General features: G+C 37.2%; 1 protein-coding gene across 4 annotated transcripts in view; it reads right to left on the reverse strand.

Moving 5' to 3' along the window:
- The window catches only part of KCNQ5 (potassium voltage-gated channel subfamily Q member 5), a 289092-nt gene that overhangs the window by 34933 nt on the left and 241486 nt on the right, over nt 1-12673 (reverse strand). For 2 of the 4 annotated variants that reach the window (XM_084284871.1, XM_084284869.1), the window contains exons 6-8: nt 7304-7414; nt 5421-5516; nt 1982-2076 (exon numbers count right to left, since the gene is read on the reverse strand). In XM_084284871.1, the coding sequence (XP_084140997.1) occupies nt 1982-2076; nt 5421-5516; nt 7304-7414 (302 nt within the window). Of the gene's footprint in view, nt 1-1981; nt 2077-2210; nt 2300-5420; nt 5517-7303; nt 7415-12673 lie in introns of all 4 variants that reach the window. The other 2 variants (XM_084284872.1, XM_084284870.1) reach the window with 1 other exon arrangement.

Consider the following 12673-nt stretch of genomic DNA (forward strand, 5'->3'; position numbering starts at 1 on the left):
ACTGCAGACTGAGTTGGCAAAGCACTTAGGCAAAATGCATTGCTGACACATATATAACAGAAAGCTGTAGGCTCTTAATAGATAAAGTTATCTCTGGTAAATAAAAAGGTTTAATTTTAGGATATCACAGCAATAGGCTCATTTAAAATTACAATTAAATGCACTTTTGAGGGACAGGCATATTTTAGAATACTTTAGGTTGGATACAACTTCATTATTTATGTATTTTTTATATCCATTTGCTTATATCAATGCTGTCTTCAACCTGTTTGTATATGTCAAAAAAATTTACAGGTTTATTAAAATCAATATTCCATGTAACTTTTAATCTAAAAGCTCCTTTTAGTTTGAAGCATTTTGGAATTATGGTTATGGTAATGGATTACTTATGGCTCTGTTCTTGTCAACTCTTTGAAATTCAAAGATCAGCTTTGGGTACCCAGCCAAACCTCTTTTTGGCTGAGCTTTTTGGCACAGAATTACCTTTTTACTGTCATGTGGATGTTCATCACCCAGCTTTGGGAGAAACCACTAATTCTCTTGCACTGTCTGCAATAACAACAGTTAGGATGCTTATCAGAGCTTTCCCACAAGGCTCTTATTTCATTCCTTTTTGATCTTTATTGAGTTTCGTTTACTTCCTGATTTGTGCCCTATCAGTCACCTTACTACCTTCTGGTAAATCTTCAGCTGAACTACTGAAGGGTCTTGGATGACCAGTGCTCTGTGGGTTCTCACCCAAATTATGACATTGAATATTTTCTGTTTGCCAGGCTGTGATATTAGGAGTTTTTAGTTACCTTCCACTGACTGGGTATATATCTGAGGATATAATTTCCCCTAAGGAGATACTGAATATAACAGAAGTTATGACAAAAAGCAGGAATTTCCCCAGAGCACTCATCTGCAAAATGCCACAAGGCTATGTTCCTTTAGAAATGTATTCTATGGCTATAGTCTTTTATAGAAGCACTGGCTAGTCAAAGAGTGTGAAAATAGTTTTTAACTCAGGAAACAAGCCCTGTATTAATATTTTCTTCATTTGATATAATTTGAAACTGGGCAAGTTGCATTGGTCAAAGGAAAAATTGTATCCATGTGTATATTTGCTCAAATGGTTGCTGCTGTGACCAAAATAGAGGTTTATGCCAAGGACAAATCATTAGGGGTTGAGCTTCCCAGTGAGTCTGCTTTTGGTTGTTCATCCTCCTTCCAGAGCAAGAGAAAGATGCAACTTCCATTGCCCTCCCCACATCCAGGTTCTTGATCAACTAAATTTCACTGAAGTGCAGTCTGTGTTTCTGCCCCATAAAAACAAGGGTTTAAAGGAGAGCAGCCCGCCTGTTTGGCCCCCCAGTATTCATTGCAGTGCTGTCAGCATGTACAGCTGGGACTGAGGGGTGTTCCCTGGTCCCACAGGTCAGGCACAGCCTTTCAGCCCTGATCTTCACATGGAGCAAACTTGTGTTTTACATGGAGTCATGTGAATTTATACCAGCATTTGGTTCAGGATTAAAAGTTTCAAGATTGTAGGGAGACATTTTTGCTTGATCAACATGTAGCATTATCCAATAGGTGTATTCTATAGATCTGTTACAAATTATAATATATCTTTACCAGTGGCACTTAGGATGAATCTGTGTAACTTCAAAATGGGACTATGATTATTAACGAGTATATATGCACAGCTGGTATGAATAGTAGTGAAACACTAACTTTGATATATTATTATTGTTATTATTATTATTATTATTTGGTAAAATGTTTCTAATGCCTGTGATCAGAGTTACTTCTTAGATGATAAATGAAAGTGATTTGTCCCACTGTGCTAGGATCCTAAATAACATTGGTCTGGTTTGTTAGTTGACATTTTTGGTGAGAGGACTTAAGAAGACAAAACAAGACAAAACAGACAAATAATAATTCTCTATAAGCTTGAACAGACATCAAGAACAGCACCAGCTGCCATATTTGTACCTACTTTGTAGGGCTGCAGGTATGCAAGGCCTTCAAATGAGGCTTCCAGGTAGCAATGGAAACCGATTTCTCATCAGCCGCATAACTACGCCATACACACTACGTGCAGGATATATGATAAAAAAGAAAAACAAGGCAAGAGGGAGCAGGGGATGAAACAAAAAATTGAAAAGCAGATTAGTAACCAATACAAGTCATGGCTTTCTTTTATCATTCATAGCACTGATACATGCCTGAGGGGAGGAAGAATACTTTCATAATATCGCCAGGTGGCTGTCAGGTTTGTTCGGCTGGTGTCGGTAGAATAAAACCGCCAAGAAGCCTGGTATGGGGAAACAATAGAAAAGCACAAAGGAACCAAGAACATGAAGTGACAATGCCACCGCACTGATTACGGAGAGTGGATTTTGCTCAGATTGGGATTTCTACATTAGGGTGAGTAAGTAATTACTAGTAAAAACCTACCAAAGTTTTTATGAATCATAACATGGTATGGTAAGAGTTACTAGCTTTGTGGAAATACCAGAAAATATTCAGCACATAAAGGTGCTCAAAAAAAAAAAAAGCATCGTAGTGATTTATTTGTGACAATTCCATAGGGGAAACCCACACAAACTTGCATTCTGAGGTAAAGAAAATGTCATAGTACATTTTGTAAATGATAATGAAAACCAGACTGAAAACATTTAGAAGAGAAGTGAAATATTCTCTGTGGTTTGAAACATTGTTAAAAGTTTAAAACTATGAAATGATTCATTTCAAAGGTGAGTGACCACAGCATAGCATTGAAAATGCATTCACCATTTAGATTTATAACTGCATGTGGATAGTAGGACAGATCCTTAGTTCTACAAACTGGTACAGCTTCCCTGATGTCAGCATAACTATATTAATTTGTACTAGCTGAGTATCTGTGCTCCCTTTATATTGTCAACCATTAAATGTCTTGTACAGCGTCTAATACAGCATACAAGGTATTATTGCACAGCGTCTAATACCCTGTTTTCCTGCACATCTCCCACAATTGCATCTAGAATTCATCTACAGAGTAAGAGGCTATCACTTACTTTGTAAATTGTTCCACTGCTCAATCGTTCTTTGTCAAAAATCTCTGCATTATTTTCAATTTGAAGCTCTTTGGTTTTGGCTTGAAGCCAGATAAATTTTTTATGTTTCTGTCTGCTACATTAAATAGTCCTGTAGTTTCCAACACTTCCTCTCTGGATTTATATATTCAAATAATATTCACACTGTTTGCTTCTTATAAGCTAAACAAATTGAGAAAAGCATGTTCATATTATACATTTCAGTTTCTGTTGTGATAGTTGAGCTATCTTTCAGCCAGGTATAGCCCTTAGCTATAGTGTAGCTGTAGATACACACAGTGTATCTATTGCAACATAGAAGTTAGCATGGACTATTTCTGTACAGTCACTTATCAGAAAGTAGACATTATTATGACAAACTAAAGAACTGATTTCCATGGTAGTTCATTGTCAATATCCATAATAGACAATTAAAAAAATGGGGCACTGTTACAGTAGATAATATACAGTTGAGATACACCCTACATTTCTAAACATGAACTTTTCTCCAGAAAAGTGCTCTTTTTTTTTTTTTTCTCTTCTTCCCATTTTTTTTTTTTTAATTTTGTTTTCTCCAATTGTGCAGCCTCCTTTACAAACTGTGGTTGTTGAGATGATATGTAGCATGTTCGTACCAGCTGCATTATGTATGGGGTAATATCAGCCATATCTACTTAATACATTTCTTGTTCTGTATGTAAGGACTGTAATTAACCTTGGAGGAGTAACATACTGGTAACCTGTATGAAGCTCTTGACCCTTCTCCTGTACTCTTTCTCCTCTGTGTTTCTTACCCTTGGTCACATGCTTTCCAGAGTCTCTAATATTAGGATGGAGTCCTGTATAAATACCTTGAATTCATTGTTTCTAGATCAACAATTTTGTGTTGAATATATAGTCATTTTGTTGGAATCATTCCAGCCTATAAAGTCATCCTGATCATACTCAGGTTCATTCCTATGTGCCTGCCCTCATCTTTACTATTCTGCCATATACTGTCAAATTTCTATATTGACAATATCTCCATCAGCAATTTTATATTACTTTCCAAATAACTGAAAATGCTGAATGTGAAAATGGACATGAAAATGCTGAACTAACATTCACTTTTGGGATCCCACAACAAATGTCTTTCTTTCACAGCAGTTTTGCCCATCAAGAGTCACTTTCTGAGATCAGTCAGATGGCTACTCTTAATTTATTTAGCATACTGTCTTACAACTATTTTGGTTGGACTGTCTTACAACAATAAGAAGAGCTACATTCAAAGCCTAAGGCTATTATATCTGTCCTCTGTCAAACGAACTTTAATTTCATGATAGAAGTAGATTAGAATATATGTTTTAGAAAATATCCCAGACACTCATTCTACATGTACAGTACAATAGTTCCAAAAAGAGCAGATTTATATTTATTAATTATTCTAATAAATATTGAGTGTCAAATACTTAATATTTAGTAAACATTGAACGCAAATAATGGAAAGCATTTATGAACTTTAAGAATGCTTCAAAAACATCCTGGCATCTAATCTGAACTTGACATGGAACTCTAGTGTATTCAGCTGAGAAGCTTCTTTATTTGGATTTATTATTTCAGAATGAAAACAAACAACAAACAAAGAGCATATGCAGTAGACATAAAACACTTGTATTCACAAGAAAATAAACTAGGATGTTAGAAGATTATTTCACTTTTTTTTTTTCCTATTTTTTTTCCCAATGCATCAAATAGAATAAAGCTTGTTGCAAACACATTCTTTATACAATTTTCTCATTTTTAAGTAAGTTAAGCAAAAAAAATAAAAAAATGCTGCTTAACAGATATTATGTTGCATTTGCTTAAAAAATACTCCAAATAATTGACTGTCACCATGATGTTGACACCGGAGCTGAAACCACTTAAAAAAAAAAATCAGACATTTCAGACATTTTGGAATTGCTTGTGCCTACTTTTCTAGCTTTTGAATTGACTAATATTGAAATCAGTTCTCTGGATAGGGCACTTCATTTTCACCAAGTATGTCACTCACTGGAGCACTCTTATCCCTGTAATAGTGAAAACTAGCTTAATATAGATAAGAGTACTGTTCTGTCAGTTGTGTTCTCCAGGGATCAATTCTAATTCATCAACTACAGGATTGACTCAGTTTCTTCATCAGGGATGGAAGAGCTCATAAACTGCACATGGAAATTCTTTATGCACAATTATGGAAGCACACTGCAATCACTGAAGAAACATATTTCATGAAATCAATAATTCTGTTAAACATTATTTCCACAAATTAAAATATTACAACTTGCTCCAGTATGTACTTTAAATCCTCTACTATTATCTTTTCACTGATTTCATATTTACCTGAATTAGACTGGCAGCTGGATTCCTTCTTTTCTCAAAGTGTTTCTGGCGATGCTGTTCCTGCACTTTTAATGCAAATCCTGAACCAAGGATGCCCTGAAATACAAGAAACCATTTTTTAGTAGGTAGTTTTTGTTGTTGTTTGTTTGTTTTTCTACAAAAATACACAATCAAATGCAAAGGTTTGATCTAAAGTAAATGTATGCGTACTTTGTGTACTTCAGATAACACATTTATGATGGTATATGTCTTTACAAAGTTTAACAACAGTGCCCATTCATACTGAGACAGGAGACTCCTTAAGAGGAGTGGTGCTATCAGTGACCTCTGTGGTGCTATCAGTGACCTCTTATCCCAACCATCACTAGGGTTTGTGCTACACTATGTTCCTGCAAATCTAAAGGCCACACAAACACATACAAATATATATATACAGTCAGGCAGGAACATTCAAAGGAACTTAAGCCAAGAATGATGAAATGACCAGCTGCCAGATATGCCAGATATATATGGACTATAAAATCTGTATCTGCAGTGCTTATTATAGCTTTTGATTTTAGAGATGTTAGAAAAAAATACTTTGTTTAACTGATTAAGACCATTTCCTCTCACTTTTTCCTATTTAAATAATCCTCACTGCTTATTCTATAGGAATGCAAAAAAAAAAAAAAAAAAAAAAAAAGCCAGTGAAATGTCTCCCCTTTTGTATTTTTTACTCTTGAATAAGTAAGATAAATTTGACTCCTGCTAAATAGATGCAAAGACTGAGAATGTTTCCCTCCTTGGCTTGGAAGGAGTGCAACATTTCTGCTGGACTCACATGCCTGTGTTATAAGAAAGAACATTTCCACTTGACTCTCAGTCAGGATAAAACAACATTAGAATTGCACAAAAGGTTCAGACATATCTCTTGTTTTACAGACAGATTCAGCACAAAAGTGTTTGTGAGGAAAATCAGTTTCTGTATATAGAATATGACATGAGGAATAGAAGTTGTGGCATCTCAGATATGTAAAGTTATTCATCTTTTCCATTTCTTTACAGTCCTGCTAAGACTAACTTTTTTGCTAGTGGTGACTAGGTAACAAGGAGAATTAATTACAGTAGCTGCCATTAAATGTCAAAGATTCACAAACAGGTAATGTAATATAATTATAATTATAACGCATTATAATGTCAGAGGTATTGAAATACTCCCCCTGCTTAAAGTAAGAAACAAATGTAGTACACCAGATGATTCAATACATTTGGCAAATGCTGACTTTTAACCTTGATTTATCTACATGGTTAAAAATAACTGTATTATTATAACATATATATTTTATAATTATATTATAAATTATTAAAGTATTAAAATATTTATTTTCCATAGGTATTGCACTGGATGGAATACAAAAAAATACAAATATCACTTCTAATTCCATGCTTATTTCACACTGTTTTGAAAAAGGAAGGAAATTCAGTCTTTCACAGTTGTAGATTATACTCACAAAAATGAGAATTATCCTACTTTTTTTTTCAATACAAACTAATCCAGAAAAACATATTGGTTGATTTTTTTTTTAAACTTCTGAAAGAAAAGTGCTAATGTATGAGTCACAATTCATAACAAAAGAAAGAAATTTCAGTCTTACAGAGTAGTATGTTAACTAATTTAGGGTTATTTGCTTGTTTTGTCCTTGCTCAAAAAAATCCCCCAAACTCAAGTAATGACAGCAACACCAAACCTTTTGTTTGGGTGCTACCAGTTCACCAATGTTGTCACAGAGCAAAAGGTCTTAAACAGTTGTTCTTCACGTATAAAGCTTCCTTCAGCTTTTTGTATTGTAACAGCACTAGGAGCTACTGAAGTTTCTATTACAGGTTTTTTTAAGCATACTCACAGCAGGTAGTGCAAAGAAGGAAATGCCAAGTAGAGCAAATCCTGCAGAAAGCAGCCTTCCAAGCCAAGTAAGAGGGGTTTTGTCTCCATAGCCAATGGTTGTCAATGTGATCTGAAAAAAAAAAAAAAAAAGTAAGAACAAGGTTTACTGGAGGTCCCTGAGAGGTTAGTTTCAGATTATATACATTGCATGGAACAGCATTTCCACTAAATAATTCAAGACACATGAAATATATATAGTTGTTTCTAAAAGGCAAACATAAATAATATGAATTCATTTTTCTATGAAGACTCAATACTGTCTATGCATAAATAACTGAGATAAATAATAAACATGAGAAAAATGCCTCAATAAGCAATAAATAAATAATAGATTCAAAGGTCTGTGATCCCACAGGTGAAGCAAATGATGGGAAATGATGTGAGTTGGGCTGAAAAAATGATGCTTTTCAGTAGATGTAGAGATGTTTCACCTATTTTCAGCAAGGCTGTGTGTCTTTGCCCAACCACATGACTATAAATTACAGAGGTACCATATTGGAGAAATACAGCAGGACTAAAAGGAGGTTGAAGTTCATAGACAAGATGAAGTCAATGGAAATACAAGCAGTTGCGTTCTCTACAAGCCTGTCAGTACAATTCGAGCTAGGTCATATGAAACACAAAAAATGCTAATCAAAATCTGGAAGGAGCTGTAAGAAATTCCTGGTCCTTTCCCTTTCCTTCTCCCAGGCTCAGATATACGTACATGACTCCTGACATGACATTACACCATACAAAGACACTACACAGTACCCGGTTGTGGCAAGGTCCAACAGGTCCTCAGGCTGTTGGACAATGTCAGCTCAGATCTGTGTGGGAAGAGGTCAAGGAGAAAGAGGAAGGCATCTGTAATTCTTTCATGTGGACAGTGTGTTCAGAGGCACAATTCCAAATGCAGATGACACCAGAGCAGGTGACGGCAGAGTTCAGTGCATGTGAGAGGGGTCTTACAGAATCACTGGATGGTCGAAGTTGGAAGGGACCTCTGGAGATCATCTAGTCCAACCCCTCTGCCAAGCAGGATCACCTAGATCACATTGTGCATGATGGCATCCAGGTGGGTTTTGAATATCTCCAGAGAAGGAGACTCCACAAACTCTCCAGCAACCTGTCCCAGGGCTCTGTCACCCTCACAGTAAAGAAGTGTCCCCTCATGTTCAGCTGGAACTTCTTGTGTTTCAGTCTCCACGTGCAACGCATTGACTGCAGGTCACGTAGATATGCAGCGCATATTCCAAGGGCTCCTGGGATACTGGCATGTGGTTGTGGCCTACAGAGCATGTCTCTAAGTCAAAACAAAGCAAAGGATTATGGCTTCATGTCTGTGTGTGGCTGGGGATCTTCCCCAGCCCAAGGGAATGTCCTCCAGCCTGCTCCTGGCCCGGGAGGTGTGCCAGTCCCAGGCCCTGGGCCCAGATCAGCTGGGGATAGTCACGTCTCTGTGCTTCCCTTTTGGGGAGCACAGACCCAGCCCGCTGCTCGATGTGGGTGCCAGGAGCAGGCCGGCTGAGCGGAGGGTTTCCAAAGGCCGGGTGAAAGGCTGTGAGGCGCGTGATCAGGCAGCGGCACACGATGTTAAAGGACAAAGATAGACAACAGTAGGCTGAGTGCCAAGGACTCCAGGGTCTGTTATTAGCTGAGAACATGTGCACAGAGAATTATTTTACATCGTGTACCAAATGTGGGCAAGTTCAGGCTTAGCAAATATTCTGGCAGGAATGAATTCTTCAGGAAAATGCCTTCTAGAGACAATATTTTGCTTCCAGCTTCCTCAAAGTTCATTCCTATGAAAGACGGCCAAAGCAATTCTATTTAATGCAGGGGTCACCACAGGACAAAAGAAGGAAAGTCTTTTGGAAGTAATTAGATTTAAACTATTTAAGGCTCCGTAGATAGTAAACAGTGCCTTTAATTGCTCCCATTGTTGGGAACAAACTGCGGGTGTAATTTACCCTGAGAAAGCCATAGTGACTAAAAGAGAGTGAGCTGAATTAAGGCCACAGCTGAAATTTCAAGTGGTTATCAGGTCTCAAGTTTAGTAATGCTAGCTCGGAGGCAGGTGCAACTCTCCACCACCTTGGGTGCTTATCAGGTCTCGCTCTCCTTCCTTGCACCTCTTCACATCCCTGCCCTCATCCCCTTTCCCCAGCCTTTGCCAGACTCTTGACAGAGCCAATGTAACCCAAGAAAGTGGAGAGAACTACCCAAAATTTTGTGTGGTTCACTTCTGCTGTTTTGGTGAGTTGAGTCAGCTCACGGAGATGTCTGAAAAGCACCACGGTCTGCACAAGGCAGTCAAAGGAAAAGCATTGCTGAGACTGAGTGATTAGAAGGAGGGGAGATGGGAATGCTCCCTTTGCTTCTGGCAGAGGTGAACTGATGCACCCACACTCTTGGACCAGCAGAGGGGCTTGGTTTGGTTTGGTTTGGTTTAGTGAACAAGATATTCTGAGCTTTTCACATTAGAGGGCAAATGCAGAACAGTTTGAAGCTATTAAGACCCAGAGAGTAATGAAGCACTTGAACAAATGAATCCCTTGAACAAAAGTTCTTCAAAATTCATTTCTAGGCCAATCATTGTGAAGCAATTTGAAGCTCTGGAATGAGCCCAGTTATTTGGCTTCTATCCAGCTCCCTATCTCTGCTAGATGCTGGAAAGTACAAAGATATCTCCTGCCTGGGCCGACAAGAAGGAAACAGAACTGTCATCTGCATATTAATGATATTGCCACTAACATCTTCTGAAGGAGTCAAAGATAAACTTGAACCTTTGGGATTTGGTATCTGAGAGCAATCCAAAACCAGGAGCAGTCATACAGACTACATCTTTGGAATTTCTCCAAAGAAAATAATAGAACCATATTAAAGGCCTTTCTCTCATTCTTTTAGGTCCTGAAGAAAGGATATCAGTCAATGCTTGAGAGTATCAGTGTCTTGATCACTTTGAGCTGTTTTATCTCAGGATGTTCTTTAAATGGGCATATAGATGTCAGCACCATGCCCTATCAGGGACCTTTTGGGGATTAAATCTTGCAAGGACAATACCACCTAAGTAGCTGTATCTTTAACACAACACAAAGACAAGAGCAACTAGGTAACAGTATCAGAAATACAAAATCTGTGTATGGATGTAGCAAACTTGAGGAAGTAATTAGGGTCAGGTTGTTTATTTAGGAAGAGGCTGGGGCAGAGAAAGGAATGTGGTAAAAAAAGGATTAAGAAACAGTAAAAGAGATAGGAAGGTTTGCAAATCTTGTCTTACTGGGGATACCGGCCTAACAGCCCCATGTCTGTTCACCCCAGCCTAAATGAGGACAACAAACCAAAACTTCTAGAGTTTCTTTCTTTGGATAGGATTCATTTCACCTAACTTGAAACATAAAATATCTGGGTGTTCAGTATAATCTGGTCACACAAACTTGCACAATGGAAAGAAAGATTCTTTCAGCAGGTAACTCATCATATCCTAAAATGCAGGACTGAACAGATCAGATAAGGAAGGCACTGCCACCTAGCTAGATTCAAAAATCATTATGGTAGAACTTGTGTTACATCTCATTGCTAGAGCTAATAAATAAGCTAATAATAAGTGAGACAATATAATCATAGAATCATAGAATATCCTGAGTTGGAAAGGACCCATGAGGATCAAGTCCAACTCCTGGTACTGCACAGGTCTATCCAAAAGTTTAGACCATGTGACTAAGTGCACAGTCCAATCACTTTTTAAATTCAGACAGGCTTGGTGCAGTGACTACTTCACTGGGGAGCCTGTTCCAGTGTGCAACCCTATAATAATAAGGTTATGTAACATCAGTGCCTTCAGTCAGATGAGATAGAGCCCAGAGGCTCCCCCTCTATCCTAATATTTCTGACATAATTTTATGTTCTGGTAGCAGAACTTACCTTTTGAATATTTACCTGACATCAATTAACTGAAAAAATGTGGTTTGCTCAGACTATCATCACATTAAATGGGAAAAATGCCATCAATATTAACTCATTTGAGCTAGTAATTGCAAAAATGTTATTCATCCTAACTTGTTTTGTTCACCTACAGGTCACTCTGGAGTCCCAGAGCTGTTCTGTATCCTACCATTACTGTTGTATACTGCTAAAAAAATGATATATTAAGAGAAACACTGTTAAATGCATAGGAGAATTAAGAGTCTTAATTTGCAGGTAAAACTACTTAACATACAAACTTGATGCCACTACAGGCACACTCATTTCTAGTTAACACTAACAGTTCTCAGAAAATCATGCATGGTTTGATTGTGAAAAACTTAAGTTTTTGTATGGACTTTTTGTTCCCATATAGTTTTGTTATTTTATTCTGTTAAATAAATTTACCATCTCTAGCAAAGCAAATTCTGAACTTGAACTTTTCATACAACACACACTTTAAGCTGTGTTGAGCAGCACTGTGGGGACTCCAACCATAAGAATATTCATAATAGAAACATTAGCACGATGCTTAAACTGCAGGTTGCACAGTACAATGTGCAACTGCAAATACAGTGCAGTATTCAGATGTAAATTAGTATGCCATATCCTGCCTTTTGTCTCAGTGTAAAACTATGGGCTTCAGAAATGGAATTAGTGAAATGACCATAGCAGGGTACACACTTGAATTATCTGAATTAATGAATGGGTTAATTGCCACATGCTGGTTCTGGTCCTGTAGTGCAGGGCATAAGTGCCTCTAAAAGCTTGAGATTTAAGAAGACTATTTGTGCTTGACTTCAATGCAGTCCTTTCTTTCTTTTACCTCTGCCATCACAGAATTCGGACTAGGATTTGGTAGATACACCATGGTTTAAGTGAGAACAACTTTTGCAAATAAACAAATCGATGAGACTGAGCATTGATTTCCCCTAGAATGCCACACAATCTGACCTTTTCAAAATCTGCATGTGGGTTACTCTGGCAGTAAAAACAACCATGACTAAGAAGCACGTTATGCGTTTCCCACATACTGTTTTACATATTCTACAAAAAATACTATTATTAAAATGCGAAGATAACAGGTAAGAGGGAACTCTGATTTTCAGTAACTTTGTTCACTTAAGCACTTGAAAAAATTAAATATATTCATGTCACACTGGAAGAAAAGGTATAGAAATATACAGTATAGATTGTTTTCAGATTTTTTATTATAATTTGTTGTTTTTCCTGCTGATGTTGAGAAAAGATTCCTATTTTCTCAGTTGCACTACTTATCTGACCTATGAATCATGCACTCTCACTTCATAGTACAAAATATACAAAATATTTTAAGCACCACTTTATACAGTGATTATTTCTTAGCAGGGTTTTTCCTTAAAAA

Source organism: Netta rufina, assembly GCF_964035555.1.
Source record: "Netta rufina genome assembly, chromosome: 3".
Lineage (NCBI taxonomy): Eukaryota > Metazoa > Chordata > Aves > Anseriformes > Anatidae > Netta > Netta rufina.